Below are 18,431 nucleotides of genomic sequence, written 5' to 3' on the forward strand. Positions count from 1 at the left end.
ATAATAAATATATATACACATGTGTGAACATGTGCTTTCATTTCTTTTAAAAATTCATAATCATATAGCTTTAATAATAAACTATGAAATTTTATTATCTTTGCTAAATGAATATCGACATATTCAATGATCTAATTAAAAATTGATTCTTAGAAATTGGAACTACAAGATTTTTTTTTTCAACCGCGTTGCTGCTTGGGCTTATATAAATATACTATTTTGTCGTTTTGCGTTTTGTTACGCAGTCATTCATCATTTTGCTATTCTGTCATTGTTCCATTTTTCCACATTTCCATTTTTCCACATTTCCATTTTGCCACATTTCCACTTTGCCATATTTCCACTTTGCCATATTTCCACTTTGCCATATTTCCTTTTTACCATTTTACTGCTTTTCCATCTTCTGATAATAATAACGTAACCCATAATTTTTTTTAATTTTGCGTTTTGGAGAAAAATATATAATGATGTGCAATTCGTGTAAACACTAGAATACACACTTCACATTATATTTGTTCTATTTTACATTTTCAACAGTCGTATATCTTTTTTAATTGTGTTCATGCTTTTATATTATTTACTTCTTATTTTGTATATTCATTAGTTTAAGTTCCCTGACACATGATATTGCCAAACTTAAAGAAGGAAAAAGGAAAGGTAAATAGCTAATAGTGAATAGTAAACAGGATATAGTGAACAACATATATAGAATAGCAAATAGCGAATAGGGACAAAAAAGGTTCGTCATAGAAAAAAAAATATAATATTTGGCTATCATCATTTGATCCGATATGTTCTCTTTTTTTTTCTTTTTTTTTTTTCCTGAAATTATAGAAAACAATAGCAAGAAATTGCAGCAAATAGCAGGAAATTGGAACAAATAGCAGGAAATTGGAACAAATACAGGAAATTGGAACAAATACAGGAAATTGGAACAAATACAGGAAATTGTAGCAAATAGCAAGAAATTGGAACAAATACAAGAAATTGGAACAAATACAAGAAATTGAAACAAATAGCAGGAAATTGGAACAAATAGCAAGAAATTGGAACAAATACAAGAAATTGAAACAAATAGCAGGAAATTGGAACAAATACAAGAAATTGGAACAAATACAAGAAATTGGAACAAATACAAGAAATTGGAACAAATAGCAGGAAATTGGAACAAATAGCAAGAAATTGTAGCAAATAACAAGATATAGAAAAAATACAGTAGTACGATTTAAAATTAAAACAGGCTACTAGGTAATCGAGAGGGAAGAAAGGGAAGTAAAAAGAACGTAAGGAGTAAGACGAAAAAGAGAGAAGAATTGCCTGAGCTGAAATTATAACTGAGCAGAAGTACGCAAAGCTGAGGGAGAAGGGATCATATAAAATGAATGTTCACCTTAGAGGACCATCGTTGACAGAAGAAGCTGTTAATAAAAATATAAAAAATAAAAGAACAGTTCACATAAAAAACACATATATATCCCCTTATGTTCTGTACAATAAAAAAGGTAATGACAACAATAACAGCCGGTTAGAATATTTGAATAAGATATTTACAAATGATAAAGATGATAGTGTATTTATAAAGGGAAAAAATAATTATATTAGTACTATGGACAATAATAGTCATGAAAAAAGAATATTAAGATATGCTTTATTTAATGAAATCAATTTAAAATTGCTTAAGACCAAAGATGAAAGATGTGAATTAAATACAATAACAACCATGATACACATGAATTCGGATAATAATAGTGATAAAGAAAATGAAATGATAATAAATGAACATGTGGATTTACTGGAAAATAAGAACATTAAAAAAGTTAGTACTACTATTAATAGTAGTAATATTTTGAATAGTGAAAAAATGAAAAATGCTCTAAAATCAAATGCCCTATTTTTTACCAAATGTAGTAGTAATCATAAATTGGTAAGCAACCCTTATTTTAACAAAAAAGATTACGAAGAAAAACAGAACGGTCCTAATACTCTAAGACCTATTACACCTAACAGTACGTATATAGATTATCTAAATCGAGGAGATAAGAGCAATGCCAATGTAAAGGATGAACTAGGGTCTAGCAGTAAATATATCGTTAGTGGTAGCAGCGGTGCATGCGCCACTAGTAGCAGTAGTGGTATAGGTAGTAGTAACCACTGTATTTTTAACGACAGTATTGTGAACAATGTTATATATAAATGTGAAGATAGTATACCCCTTGGTACTATACTAAATATTCATAATTTAGATAATAACAATAGTAATGTGCTAACAACAGTCATGCTAAGAAATATACCTAACAAGTATACTCAAAATATGTTAATGGACGTTATGAATAAGCATTTTAAAGGCTTATATGATTTTTTTTATTTACCAATTGATTTCCGAAACAAATGTAATGTTGGATATGCATTTATTAATTTTATACACCCCCATTATGCTGAACTGTTTATAAAATTTTTTAATAATTACAAGCTAAATGCTTTTAAAAGCAATAAAGTTTGCACAGTTACATGGGGAAGAGTACAAGGTCTAAAAGCAAATATTGAGCATTACAGAAATTCCGCAATTATGACTATACCAATACCTCAATACAAACCCATGCTTTTTCAAAACGGCATATCCGTTTCATGGCCTGATTCGGATGGTCCTCTTCCAGCTATTAAATTGAGGTCCCAAAAGTATTAACATGCAAGATGATAATGCAGCTGCCACCCGTTCGCTGTAAATGTGTATATTTATGCACACGCACAAACGATACATATATATATAAGGAAGTTATATGTGCACAGGTGCGTGCAAATATAAGTGCAGGTGAACATAGTGAACGTACATAATTATACCAACAAAATATATTCCCAAATATGTATATTTCGTCTTCACATATATACATGCCCAGACTTAGTATATGTAATCTCCCTATATATATATATATATATATATATCCTCTTTACTACTGAAAATTTATCGGATTTATATAAAATTAAGAATACAACCACTACAGATAGAATCTTCATTATTTATTTTTTACGCCTTATTTAATTCATATGTTCTTTTATTTTCCTTTCTTTTTTTTTTTTTCCGCATTAAAGAATAATGTAGTAAATGATTACTTAAAAGTATGTGAACAAAAAAAATGCTACATATAGTAGTATAATGATGAATAAAAATTGCGCATACGTTTATATACATGTGTATATGTTTGTGCATATATGTGGGAATACGTCTATTCGTGTGAGGTCCTACAGGGATGTGAATGTATATGCTCATCTACATTTATAAATCATTATGTGTTAATGGGTGAATTTCCTTTTATCCTTTTTTAATATACTATTTATATGATAAACTTATATATTTTACAAATAAAAACGTATTGTAAATTTTTTGATGATAATAAGAGGTTTATTTTGTTATTTTATTTTACCATTTTAGTGATATAACGTTTTACAACTCTATCTTAGTGTTACACACTGTTATACTATTTTACTTTTATACTTTTTTGCCATTAAACTATTTTACTATTATATTATTGTACTAATTTTTTTTCTTTTTTTTTTTTTATTGCTTTTTTATTTTTGAATAAACATAGTTTATTTTTTCATTTTTATTTTGTAAATGATCATGAATACCATTTTGTCTACATCCATGTGCGTATATATAAAAACATATACATATGAATATGTACGTTCACGTAAGTATATACGTACCTTATAACGAACTATTGTTCCTGCTTCCCTTTTTAAACATATTTCCTTTTTTTTCTGAATTGAATTACGTTTTTTATATATTTTAATTAATATCAAAAAGGTATGCCTACATATTTTATAACAAATTAATCTGTCCATAAATAATCTATTACAGTTGGCTATTTAGCCCTTTATGAATATTAAAAAAAAAAAAAAAAAAATTTTTTTTCTATTTTTTAACCTTGGATTTGTGCTTAGCTGTGTTTAACAGGTTAAACTTCGTCTACCCGTTTTTCTGAGAGAATGATCTTACATAAAAAACAGAGAAGCATGCAGTGTGTTTATGCTTTTTTTTTTTTTTTTTTAAATGGTAAAGGGTATGATTAAAGCAGTAAATTGAAATGTACGAAGGGAGAACTAGTTGTTTAACCATTAGCTCGGCTATTGTAAAAAAGGAAGAAAGAAAGAATATGTATCCTTTTATACATACATTTATTCGTGTATATTATGCATTTACTTATGCATATTATGAACTCCTAAAACAGTAAGCCCACGTGTATGTACCTTCCAATTTTGATTAAATTTTATGCTACGATATTTTTTTCATTTATATTTAAACAAAATTAAATAATACTATGAAATGATGTATTTATTTTCCCTTTTACATTCACTAAATATTGGAGATACATATTTTATTCCGTGAGTGTCAGATCTAATATGGAAATTAAAAAATTAGACAAAAAAATAAAAACAAAATTACTTAAATTGGCAAAATATACAAAACAGAATGAGCAAAATAAAAGAAATAGAATGAGTAAAATATACAAAACAGAATGAGCAAAATATACAAAACAGAATGAGCAAAATAAACGAAATAGAATGAGTAAAATAAACAAAACAGAATGAGCAAAATAAACGAAATGGAATGAGAAAAATAAACGAAATGGAATGAGAAAAATAAACGAAATGGAATGAGAAAAATAAAATAAAAAGCAAATGAGTCATAATATAACGAAGAATATATCAAATGCTTAAATTAGAATTCGCTTCGATCTCAATAAAAAAAAAAAAAAAAAAAAAAATTTACCATTAGTCCCACTACTTTCAATAATTATGAATTGATTTTACTCAAAAATGTTTTACTTAAATGAATTTATTGTGTAACGAATAACTGTTGAGTCATTTTTTTTTTTTTGAAAATGATTACATTTTATTACACTTATTTTTCCCTCTATGTATGTTGACGTATATATATATATATATATATATATATATATATATATGTATAAGCAGATATATATTTGTATATATATATTTATGTAATTATTTATACATTTAATCATTAAATTATTTATTTATTCAATTATTTGTTTTATTTTACTATTCCTTTAATTTTTCCCGTTTTCCACACACAAGTTATGGTCGTGCTTTCTCCTTTCATTGTGAGACTATTACATATTTTGTTTTTGCTCAATAAACTCCCTATTTCCTTTTGCATAAACTGCAATGATAAACATAAATGCAAAAATGGGTGTTACGTGTTAGACGATAATAAGTATGTATGCTTATGTAATGAAAATGAAAAAGGAATATACTGTACGGAAAAATGGAACGTTTGCGACAAGGATTGCAATATAATGGGAATGGACTCATCTTGTTCTATTGCCTTATGTAAAACAGGTTTATCATAAAAATAAAGCAATAATTTTAGATAAAAACGATTCTTTTATTTTTTTTTTTGATTTTTGCTTAATTTGTGCTAAACGGTATTACGTCAAATTGCGCAGTTTATTTTCCATTTTTTTTTCCTTCTTTTACATCTTCCCCTTAACATATTAAGTATATATCATTTTGCTTATTTGCTTATTTGCTTATTTCTTTAATTTATTATTATTATTTTTTTTTTTTTACAAGGGTCTTGCATACCGACTGAGAAAAGACCATTTTACAAGTGCGAGTGCGGTGCCTTCTTTAAGGGGAAAAATTGTGAAATTGAAAATAACCCTTGTTCCTTTCCAGAAACAAATCCCTGCTTAAATGGTACTTGCATCTTTATTATAAAACTTAATAGAATTATCTGTAAATGTAATAACGGGTGGACTCAAAGGGACAAACAAAACTCGAGTTTGCTGACCTGGGGAAACCAACAGGTTGAAGTGCCACCACCATGCGACGGTAATAATAAAAGAACGCCACATGAAATGAAAGCGTTAAGTATGTGTATACATTTATACATATATATACGTGTGTGCATGGGTATATAAGAGCACATATATACAAGAGCACGATGTTATTTTAGCATTTTATCATTTTATCATTTTATCATTTTATCATTTTATCATTTTATCATTTCATCATTTTATCATTTCATCATTTTATCATTTCATCATTTTATCATTTCATCATTTTATCATTTCATCATTTTATCATTTCATCATTTTATTATTTTATTATTTTATTTTTTTCTTTTTAACATTCAACAGAGCAAATTAGAAGGGGGTTGTCGAAATACGCTGTTTATCACACGCCAGGTGAATTTATTTTTTTCATTTCCTTTTTGCTTATTTTTTTCGTTCATTTTGTATCTAAATATTTATGTTCGTAGTTTTTTTTTTTTTTTTTTTTTTCTCTTCCCCGCTTTCATGATATATACATATGTGTGTATATGTATACATATATGCACATGTTCGTTTCCTTTTCTTCCTATCGCAGCGACATACGCCATATGGTGGCTCATTTATATTATAAGCGTCTTGATCCTATTCTTATGCTGCTGTAATGTGTGTTTTAATTTTCTTTCAAATTCATTGATGAGCTATTTTACTGGGTTTAACAGTAAAAAAAAGGAGTAGGGTAAGAATTTCTACCATTTCCAGATTAGCTCGTACGGACGCATTGTTACATGTGCAACTATGCGTATAACCGCACATGAATAGCTAATGTATACGCATATGTACCTATTTATATATGTATATGTATATATATGCATGTATACAGATGCAAACCCGCGTATCAGTAGCAGTTAATGAATATCCATATTTTTTATTAACATATTTTTTCGACCTATTTTGTCTCCTTAACAAAGGTAGGGACTTTGAGAATACAAGTCTAGCCGTATGCACGTACATGCAAGCGAATGGGAGGTCTTACACATATGTACATATATATATATATATATATATATGTATACGTATACGTAACATGCACGTAGTACGTAAGAACTTCGAATTGGCTGCATTTTTTTTTTAATGCATTTATTAGCTAGTACATGGTTAATAAACTTCCACATGTATCCTTTTCCTCTTTTCCCTGTCCAACTCCTGATCATTTTTCAAAATATCTAAAATTTTATTTTTTATGGATTTGTGTCCACATATATATAGCTCACATTTGTAATAGTTAAAAAGATGCAAAAACTCTTCTTTCCTTTTAAATATTTCATCTTGAACATGAAAAGAACATCCATCCTTATTTTTATTTACAGAAAAAATGTAAGTAATATGTAAATTATGTGGATACACTTTTTTAAAATGTTCCAGTTCACTTATATATAAAATAGAGTCTTCATTATATACCCCATAAAATAAATATATAAGACCATTATAATTTGAGCTCTTATTCATATTAGTATTTTCGCAGCCTAATATTTTTTTTAAAAAAGAAATATATGGAGAAATACCAGTTCCAGTTGCCACTAAAATTAAGTTAACATTTTTTTCAACAACATCATTTGGTAAATTAAAATTTCCATGTGGTCCAGTTAAATAAATATTATCATTCTTTTTTATGTTTTCTATAAACTCTGAGCAGTAACCATATTTTAATTGTTTTATTCCATCCGTTTCATCCACATATTTATGAATCCTTATAGCTACAGATAAATTCTGTGAATTACTAGAAGATATTGAATACAATCTTGCGCAATTCTTTCGTTTTATGTTCCCCCCTTCCTTAGTGTTTGCATGTACATTATTATCACTGCAATTTTGTCCATTCACACTACTATCATTACAATTTTGTTCATTTAAAATTTTATCTTTTAACTCATCTAATTGGTTGTAATATGGTATTATTCCGCATGACTGACCTTCTATATACTGTAACATTCCATTATGATTAATTTCGAGATTATAAACATCATGTAAAGCATTTTTTCTCACTAGTTTTACCTTATCTACTACTTTGCACCTTAATGGATTTTTAACCGTGTATATATAGGAACATATATTATTCTCTTTACTGTTCCAATTTTTAAATTTTTTTTTTTTTTTTTTATGTACAGTATTTCTATATAAAAATAATACTAGTTTTATCATCCTATTTTCACTATTTCTTTTTTTTATTATTCTACTATAATTTTGTCTATTCTTCTCATTTGAAAACGCCCCAGCTATTATAGCTGCTAGTATAAGCACAAGATAAAAGTTCATCTAATAAATCTGTTTCACTCTGTGTTGCAGTTTTTTAAAAATGTAGTCCCAGTGCATGGGGCTTGTGCAACACATCCATGCATATGTACATGCGCAAGTATATACGCACATGCACATATACATACGTGAACACGTGGACACATGAACACATGCCCTTATACACATTTACAAACATTTATACACATTTACCATGTAGTTATCTGCACATTAAGCATATTTCCCATTTTCTAACGCTTTTTTTTTTTTTTTTTCTTATTTTTGTGCTGTTTCTTCCTCTTTTAAAAAGAAAATTATAAGATAACAGAATTAATAACATAACACACAAGCCCCTTAATGTTTTACCTTTTTTTCTTTTTTTCTTTTTTTCTTTTTTTTTTTTTGAAAAAATTAATGTTATCCTTTTATAATTTTTTGATAGCCCAACTTCCTATTTCACCCTTTTTTGTTGTTGCTTCAGTGATTAACCCTTTGCGCGTTTTTGTATCTGTTGATGTATGTACGAGTGATTAAGGACCCAGGTGTGTATGCATATATAGACAAATACATACATATACATATGCGTATACATAACTTGTTCCTCCTTGCAAAATATGCCTAAATTGGAGAAGCTAAAATGAAGTTCTCCTTTTTTGCCCCTTTTTACTCTGAAATCATGTTAACTGTTAAGGTAAATATATGAATAAATCTTTTTAAAAACAAACACATTATATGCACTTTGCCTCTTTTCTGACAAATACCAATTTACTCACAGTAATATATACATATATATACAAGTATTTAATTAATTGAAAAATAAAAAAAAAAGGATATCAAGAATGCTCTTGTTTTTCTTTGATTTGATTTATTTATTTATATGTTTACCTTACAAATGATATTAAACGATATATCTTAAAAATACTATCAAGTTTCGTAGAAAAAAAAAAAAAGGAAAGTTGTTTCTATTAGTACTTACCTTAATATTAAACGTCTCTACATAATATCATTAAAAGTCGCAGCAGTTTGGTCTGTAATATTTTATTCCTGTTATTTAAAACAAAACATACAAATGGCAATTATTTTCATAACAGTGAATATAAATGTATCTATCTATCAATCTATCTATATGTATACATATCTACGCATATATAAAAATATATATACATACACATACATATACAGCAGGCGCATAATTTTTTTACGTATTCCCCCCTTTCTCAGTGTATTTTAAAAAGAAGAATACAAAAATGGCAGCTAAGGTACTGAATAGTACGTAAGCATGTACGTATGTATGCAAGTAAGGACGTATTTGAGCAAGTATGGGCGCATGTATGAAAGCATATACATATCTAAGCAGGCACTTATGTATATACATGTAAGTATATATATAAATGTGCATAGAATAAGGCCTATTTTTTTTATTTTACAATTTCACAAATAATTTGCGCAAGAATAAATTTATTTTTAAAACTGAGTTCACCATAAAACAAATCAAACTTAAAAAATAAAAAAAAAAAAATAAATAAAATAAATAAAATAAATAAATAAATAAATAAATAAAATAAATAAATAAATAAAATAAATAAATAAAATAAAATAAATAAAAAAATAAATAAATAAATAAAATAAATAAATAAATAAAATAAAATAGATTAGAGTAACATAAAATAAAACTAAATTGTTTACAAATAAAAATATATATACATAAACAGTGCCATACGGATTACTATTCGATAAATAACTTCACTTATTTGACAAAATAAATGTATGATCCTTCCTCTTTTTCTAAACTGTAAAAGCTGACAGTGTATATATACATTGGCGTTGTGTACTACAAAAATTTACTTATGTACATACATAAGCATACATTCACATGTATCTTATGAATGGTATACGCTCTTTCTTCGTTCAATCAAAAGGATTTCACTAGCCACAGGTAAACGAAGCAAAATAATATAGTTGCTTACTCAACATATGCATTTATGCTTTAATATTCGCATATATATATCATATTTATATATATGCATATTTATATACATGTAATGTTAGATACATATTTGTATAAAATAAAATAAATCAATTGACTTACATTACATATAGATGTTTTTAAAAAAAAAAAAAAAAAAAAAAAATTTAAAATATTTTTAAAAAAAAAAAAAAACATCTTTTTTATGTGAGAAATATAAAAATGAATAACATACTAAAAAGAAAAAGAAAATTAAATAAAAAGAAAAAAAGAGAAGAAAAAAAAAGAAGAAAAAGAGAATAAAAAAAAGGAAGAAAAAAAGAATGAAAAAAAAGAAAAAAAGAGAATGAAAAAAAAGAAAAAAAGAGAATGAAAAAAAAGAAAAAAAGAGAATGAAAAATAAATAAAAAAGATTATAATAATAATAGTAACAGTAACAATAACATTAACAGTAATAATAATAATAATAATACTAATAATTGAGTTCAACTGAATGCTTGAAATTGAATCAGTGAAGTTTTAAGAACGTATTAATAACGCATTACATTCATATGTATGTATGTATGTATTTATGTATGTATGTATGTATTTATGTATGTATGTATGTATTTATGTATGTATGTATGTATGTATTTATGTATTTATGTATGTATGTGTATATATATATATATGTATTTATATATTTGTTAACGCCATAATTTAGTGAAGCCCTTAATATTCGCCTATTTTTAAAGTATTTAACACAACAATGATTGTAAAAATAAATCTTCAGTAATGATGTATTTTGTTTAAGGGCAGAAAGATGATAAGAAAACCAACAAATTGAAGCATTCATAAATTTGAAAAATAGCAATATATATATGTATGCATATACGTAAAATTGCATACTTGTGTATACTTATATATATAATCTTTTTTGTGAAAAAGAAAATTTGAGATAACCTGAAGTAGCATATTTTTACTGAAAAAAAAAAAAAAAAAAAAATTAAACATATATATGAAAAATGAATATGTTGTTTTTAGTTAATTGTAGAAAAATAATTGACAGCATATATTACTAAGCGTGCTTATTTGGAAAAACACCTTCATTTTTATATATACGTGTATATCTATATATATGTACATGTGTATGTAGATATATGGGCTTATGTATATATGTTTATACATAGATACGTACATACAAAGAAACGTACATTTGTACTTACGTAAATAGTAACATACGTACATATATTTGTGTACATATTGAAAAGTCGCGATCTGCTAGGTACCACCAAAAATATACGTGCCAAAAAACGTTACCTTCAGAACGAGGGGGAAAATGATTTCCAAGAGTAAAGAAGAACAAAAGAAATATCAAAACATTATAACCGAAAAGTTAAGGGAGTTATTGGGTGAATATGAAGTCGATATATTAACTGAGTATGTGTGGCACATGGCAGGAAATGTCAAAACAAGCAGTGAGTTTATGTGCAACGAACTCAAAGATTTTCTCGGGGATCATGTAAAGAAGCAAAAATAAAAAGAAATATATATATAACGAGTGTAACAAATTACTTACAAATAAGTTCACCCACACACCTATTTATAAAACAAATATATATGTTTGAAAATACGCATATATATGTATATATATATATATATATATATATATATGTATATATATATTTTTACATATACATGTGTATTTACAAACATGTGCATTTACATACATGTGCATTTACATACATGCGTATTTACATACATGTGCATTTACATACATGTGCATTTACATACATGTGCATTTACATACATGTGCATTTACATACATGTGCATTTACATACATGTGCATTTACATACATGTGTATATACATACATGCGTATATACATTTGCTTCGCTTCCCAATCACGAACTGTGCAGACTACTGTTTTTGTGAACTGGTTAATGAAACTTATGAATGACATAAAGAAACAGAAAAAAATTGACAGTAGTACAAAAAATGAAAAAGCCATAAAGTCTGGAAGTACTAGAGATAGACAACTTGATGAACTATCGAGGTCTAACAAAAGCAGAGGTATGCAAAAACAAAAAACAAGAAAAAAATTAAATTTTGTCGTGTATACATTTAGTTTTTCTATGACTTTTATGTTGTGTCTTTACATTTGTGCATTGTTCATGGGCACATGTACATGTTTATGTAGGTGTGCCCATATATATTTGCGAGTATATATGTTGTTTTTAGAATTACCACACATATATACATACGTACATATATATATATATATATATATATATATATATATATATATATATATATATATATATATATATATGTAAATTTTTTTGTTTTACCTTCTACCCTTTGCAGACACCAATACAAGGCATTCAATTACGCATAGCAAAAAAACGAAAGTTTGTGCTTTTTGAGAATTTCATATTTATATATTTTGCATATTGTGTTACATATATATAAATATTAAAAGAAGAAAAAAATGGAAAAAAAATGAACGAAAAAATGAATGAAAAGATAAAGAAAAATGAACGAAAAATGAACGAAAAATAAACGAAAAATGAACGAAAAATGAACGAAAAATGAACGAAAAATGAACGAAAAATGAACGAAAAATGAACGAAAAATGAACGAAAAATTGAACGAAAAAAAGAAAAAGAACAAAGAACAAAGAACAAATAAGGACAAATAAAAAAAAAATAAAACAAACAAGAACGAATGATTGCAAAACAAATAAAAGCAAAAGACAGTAAAATAGGATATAAAAAAAAAGAAAAAAAAAAAAATTATTAAGAAGTTAAGAAAAATAACGAAAAAATATAGTTAAATACGAAAAAATATAATTAAATACGAAAAAATATAAAAAAATATGGAAAAATGAGAATAAATAGGAAAAAATAAAAATAAATAGGAAAAAAAATATATAAATAATAATAAATGCAAAGAAAAAAAATGAAAAAAAGAAAAAAAAAAGCGTGTCGTTATATTTAATATAAAAAGTTTTAAATTTAAGCTTTATTTGAAACCATTTTTTTTTTTTTTTTTTTCAAATATTCACAATAATACATTTTTTTCATTTACTTAATTTTTTTTTTTTTTTTTTTTTTCTCCCAACCCCCCTACAAAATACCTACTTTCCAAAGGATTATGTTAGGGATTATGATACAAACAGAAGAGATTTGTCTGCTTGTAAAAGAAGATCAAGAAGCTATCTAAGTAGAAGTAGTAAGAATTCTTATAATAATGAAAAAGAATCTTTTGCAAAGAGGGTTAGCAGAAAAAGGTTTAGGAGAGGAATGAGTATTAGATCAAGTTCATCAAGTGCTGATGCTAGGAAGTTTCATTATGATAAAAATAAAATAAGAACAAAAAAAAACGATAAAGGAGCAGATATAGATAGAACAAAGTTTAAAGATAAATATCGAAAAGTTGGTAGAAGTACAAGTCGATCCTTTACGCCCAGTCGAGTCATTTATGTGGAAAAGGATAACGAAAAAAAAGAAAGAAAGAATGAAATGCTTCTGGAGAGTGAAAAAAATAAGAGCGGTAATAGGAGGATCATAACATATGACTTGTATAGCTTATAGTGTTTCATTATGTATACAAGTTTACCATATGTTTACGTATCACTGTGTGCATGTATGTACCCATGCATCAAGTTTTTTTTGTACCCTGCTAAACATTAGTCCAACAAAATATTCATCATGTGTGAAATATTTGTACAATTTTTTCTTTTTTTTTCCCTTTATTTGTCAGAACCTGAAGAAAGGAAATTAAATGACAATACCGATGAATGTAATTCTAATGAAAAAAAAAACAAAGCTATTTTGAAGTAATTTTTCACAAGAAAAAAAAAAAAAAAATTAATAATACATACGAAACTGTATTACTATGTATCCTCAAACAATTTTACTTTTGAATCAAACTTTACGATAAATATAGTCCCCTTTCTTATATATGCGTTCTTACAAAATTGCTCATCCATTCTGTTTATTCTTGTCCTTTTTTTAGGCCCAATCCACGTTTTGTTGGAGATAAACCTGTTCCTTATTTGCAACCTGCAGCACCTGGTAAGTGAATAAAACGTGTGCATTTGAACTTAGACGTGTGTGTATACATATACGTATGGGTGTGTATATATATACGTATGGGTGTGTATATATGTATTTATTTGTGTGTATATGTTTACGTATGGTTGTGTATATATATATATATATCATTTGTATGGCTTTCTCGTTGCGTGTTAGTATTTGCCAAGTGCCCATTTATATATCCTTGTTTTTACCCCCTTTAGGTGTAAACAATCAAGAGATGCAAACTTACCATATGAACTACCCATATGAAAACATGCATGGCCCCCTCAATTACGAAAAGAGAATAAACACAGTAGGGAATTATTACCAAGGAAATTACTTGATGAATGAACAAAGGGATGTAGATAATAATATGAACAATAATATTATTAGTAACAGTAGTAATAATAATAGCAATAATACTTATATGTCCAGCAATATGAGTAATAATTTTTTTAATCCGCGATATTCAAATAACTATAACATGCAACAAAAAAACATAAATTTCAAAATGAATATGAACAAGTCAACTCCTCCACCAAATTTTTTGAACACAAATAGATTTCCTAATAATATGAACAATAGTAACAATTATATATATCAGAAAAGTAAAATGATGAATGTTAATATTCCGAAAGCCCCAAACAATGATAGAATTAATCCACCAATTTATCCAAAGCAAATTAATAACATGTTAAATGTTAGGAGTCAACAAAACATGAGCAGCAATACCATTGGTAGCTTGAGTAATAATAATAATAATTTTATTGATACGAAGCAAATCCAACAGCATCTTTATGGGCCCAATGGAAATAAACAGAAAATATTTAACCAAGGCCAAGTCCATCCGGACATACCAGCAATAAGAACGCAGGCACCTTACATCACTCATCCGTTAAATCAAAATTTATCATCCCACCATAATATACAAAATGTTCATCTTAATAATAATAGTAGTAACACTCATGAAAAAATCAGTTTTACCAATGATTCAAAAAATCTGGAATTATCTCAAGTACAAACGCAATTTGTTCAAGGGAAGGACTACAACACCCCGAATATGGCTAACACGAATATGGCTAACACGAATATGGCTAACACGAATATGGCTAACACGAATACAGCTAACACGAATACAGCTAACACGAATACAGCTAACCCTAATGCAGGTACATTGATATGATTATGTTCAATATCCATAACTTTGCAAAGGGGGAAAATGGGGAGAGTAGAGGGAGAGCATTTTGCGACCCTACGGAATATTGACCTATGGATTTTTTTCCCTTAATGTTACGTGTGCACCTGAGTTCTGTTGTGCATATATGTTCGTTTATCTATTTATTTACGTGTGCGTGTATATATATACATATATGTATATATGTACGTACCTTCTTTTTTGTCCGTAGAAGGAAACCAAATTGTACAGTCTGAGAATGCAGGGGATAATGCGAATGCCATTGTGAAGGTAAAAATGGGAAGAAAGTTATAGTGCGAAGTTTATCTTACTTTTATTTGTAGAACTTTATTATACCGTGTTATGCTTTATTATATATATATATATATATATATATATTTTTTTTTTTTTTTTTTGTAATTTTTTAACAGATTCCCAAAAAGTGCCACTATTTGCCCAACTGCCAATACGGGGATAAATGTCGTTATATACATCCCATCGAAAACGTAATTTTTTTTTTTTTTAAATATTTGTATTCGCTTATTAGGTGTTCATATTCTTATTGCATTCATGTATTTACGTAGATTTGTTGACGGAGTGCTCATATTTGCATACCTGTACAATTGTTACATATGTATTACATTTCTTTCTTTTTTTTTTTTTTTTTTTTTCTGCTTTCCTTCTTATTAGTGTAGAAATTGGCCTTTCTGTGCCTTCGGATCGGAGTGCATATATATTCATCCAAATGTCCCTTGCAAATTTGGTAGTATTAAAAGAGGAAGAAGGAATAAGATAAGAATTTTTATTTTGATTTTAGCATTCTGTGTGCCAGCATATATTTTGTTATTGTATCGCATGATGTGGTATCAAATTGAATTTATTTATTTTTTTGTTTTTCTATACCACAGGAATGTACTGCGCCAATTATTACTGTAACTATTCCCATGACCATGTGGACACAACGGTAATAAAGCAAAATACGATACTTAAATTAACTTTTATTTTTCATGTTTTTATTTTGTCCGAATTGTGTTATTGCTCATTAGTTTTCATTTCTATGTAAGCGCACAAGTGTATGTATATATGAATATACATATGCACATACATATGTATATATACATGTGTGCACAAACATATACATACGTATACATCCCTACATATACATATGTCCGTTGACACGTACAGAACCTGCCGGAAATAGGGACGAACGGATACTTTTTGAACAAAAAATTAATAAACAGTAATCAGAAAACGGTTGATGGTAATGCCAATTTTGATGACAAGGTGGCTCAAATTTCAATTAGCATGCCCAAAACACCTCCGGAGATGAGAAAGGATAAAAATAAAACAGAGTACAATGAGAATGAATACATCGAGAATATAATAGAAAGTGAAAAAGCAGATGAAAAGTATGACGTAAATAATGAACAACAAAGTCAGAATGATTACAGAATGGAAATAATAAGAGAACAGAATCAAGAGAATGGACAAGAAGTCCATAACTTAAAGCAAATTAGAGAAGAGAGCTTTATTTTTCAAAATAATGATGAAAATACAAATTATTTTGCACATGACAATTTAGGGAATGCAGTAGTAGATACAAAGGAAAATGAAGCAGTTGATTATAACTGTTTTGATATTGTAATAGATCCAGAGAATTTAAAGGGGAAAAATGTTTCAACTGAGTTGAACGAGGGAGATCCCATAAATGGGGCTGGAAATAATTAACAAGAGGATGACATAAAAAAGAGAAAAAAAAAAAAAAAAAAAAAAAAAAAAAAAAAAAAAAAAAAAAAAAAAAAAAAAAAAAAAAAAAAAAAACAAAAAAAAAAAACAAAAAAACAATAAAACAAAAAACAATAAAACAATAAAACAATAAAACAATAAAACAATAAAACAATAAAACAAAATTACCTTTTTTAATATTCAACATTGCTAAATAATTCACAGTTATTTTTAATTTTAAAAGAAAATTTCTACATTTTTTCATTCGTAACGCGTGTGCATGCTTTTTAATTTTTTTTTTTTACTTTATTCCTTTTTTATTAGTTCTTAAGCAGTTACCCGTGTGCATATATATGCTTAATCATGTAAACACCTAAACATGTAAAAATGTAGATATGCATTTATTCTTTCATTCATTTGCACTCTTAGTATCTAATTAGGAATGTATGTTAACCTTTTTTTATTTCATTTTTGCAAATTTCGTTTTTTGTAAAAATAGTTTCCATTCTATATATTACCTTCATTTTACATTTTTTTTTTAAAAGATTTAAAATTTTTACTTGTAACCTATAGAACCGGAATAAAACTTGAAAATTATCTAAAATATATATTTTTTTTTTTTTTTATATTAGAAATGTATTTTCCCTCTAGAGATATATTTTATTTGTAGAATTATTATTATGCCTTATACGTTACATATATATATATTTATATTCATAACAAGAATATAAATATATATTATGTACACATCCATAAACGAAAATAAACCCTTTTTTTACAGACATTTCTGTAAAAACAAAGCTTGAAAAAACAATTTTATTTTAACTCGTTGAAAGCCCCGTGCATGTATTTCTAGTCTCGCTAAAATACATAATATATACATTATAAATAATAAAGAATTCCTTTGTCCTCAGATTTCCCTCGACCTTTTTTTTCTGAAAAAAATTAAATTAAAACTACATCAAAGCTACATCAATACGTATCCATAAATAGCATTCAGAGGTGTGAACATGTAACAATAATTTACATTACGAAATCAAATGGCGTTATATATTTGGTAATATACTCTCAATTAGTTATAAAAATAGCGTAATAATAAAAAAGAAGAAAAAGGTGAAACTAAACTAAAGAGAAAACATACACACTTCTATAAAATCTTATCGTTTAGAAAACTGTAAAAAGTATTTTTGATGCTCATTTATCGTATATTTAAGTGGAGCTATTAAGCCGTTACATTCTTATTTGCACATATTGCATGTGGATGCACATGTATATATATATATATATATATATTTATTTATTTATATTTATATACATATATATGTTTATATGTGTACATCCATATATATTTACATACAAACATTCGTGAGCACCATACATAGACGTAGGTTAAATTATTTCCTCTCCGCTTTTAGCAT

The 18,431-nt window shown here is 26.8% G+C and overlaps 4 protein-coding genes across 4 annotated transcripts; 3 read left to right on the forward strand and 1 right to left on the reverse strand.

Annotated features, from left to right (window-relative positions):
* Nucleotides 1–1,378: 1,378 nt before the first annotated feature.
* Nucleotides 1,379–2,683, forward strand: PmUG01_11040200 (MEI2-like RNA-binding protein, putative; the record flags this gene model as incomplete). Its single annotated transcript, XM_029006062.1, has 1 exon — nucleotides 1,379–2,683. The coding sequence occupies one exon, from the start codon at nucleotides 1,379–1,381 to the stop codon at nucleotides 2,681–2,683; it is 1,305 nt and encodes a 434-aa protein (XP_028862589.1).
* Nucleotides 2,684–5,099: 2,416 nt separating this feature from the next.
* PmUG01_11040300 (EGF-like membrane protein, putative) lies at nucleotides 5,100–6,533 on the forward strand (the record flags this gene model as incomplete). Its single annotated transcript, XM_029006063.1, has 4 exons — nucleotides 5,100–5,361; nucleotides 5,596–5,856; nucleotides 6,165–6,212; nucleotides 6,394–6,533. 4 exons carry the CDS (start codon nucleotides 5,100–5,102, stop codon nucleotides 6,531–6,533), a joined length of 711 nt encoding a protein of 236 aa, XP_028862590.1.
* Nucleotides 6,534–6,953: 420 nt separating this feature from the next.
* PmUG01_11040400 (ferredoxin--NADP reductase, putative) lies at nucleotides 6,954–8,111 on the reverse strand (the record flags this gene model as incomplete). The annotated part of the gene is made up of 1 exon (XM_029006064.1): nucleotides 6,954–8,111. One exon carries the CDS (start codon nucleotides 8,109–8,111, stop codon nucleotides 6,954–6,956), a length of 1,158 nt encoding a protein of 385 aa, XP_028862591.1.
* A 3,260-nt stretch (nucleotides 8,112–11,371) lies between these two features.
* On the forward strand, nucleotides 11,372–17,016 carry NAB2 (nuclear polyadenylated RNA-binding protein NAB2, putative; the record flags this gene model as incomplete). The annotated part of the gene is made up of 12 exons (XM_029006065.1): nucleotides 11,372–11,554; nucleotides 11,952–12,105; nucleotides 12,400–12,443; nucleotides 13,185–13,587; nucleotides 13,798–13,873; nucleotides 14,053–14,111; nucleotides 14,336–15,283; nucleotides 15,521–15,579; nucleotides 15,720–15,794; nucleotides 15,979–16,051; nucleotides 16,197–16,252; nucleotides 16,474–17,016. 12 exons carry the CDS (start codon nucleotides 11,372–11,374, stop codon nucleotides 17,014–17,016), a joined length of 2,673 nt encoding a protein of 890 aa, XP_028862592.1.
* Between the last annotated feature and the right edge of the window lie 1,415 nt (nucleotides 17,017–18,431).

The sequence above is a fragment of the Plasmodium malariae genome (genome assembly GCF_900090045.1).
Source record: "Plasmodium malariae genome assembly, chromosome: 11".
Classification (NCBI taxonomy): Eukaryota; Apicomplexa; class Aconoidasida; order Haemosporida; family Plasmodiidae; genus Plasmodium; species Plasmodium malariae.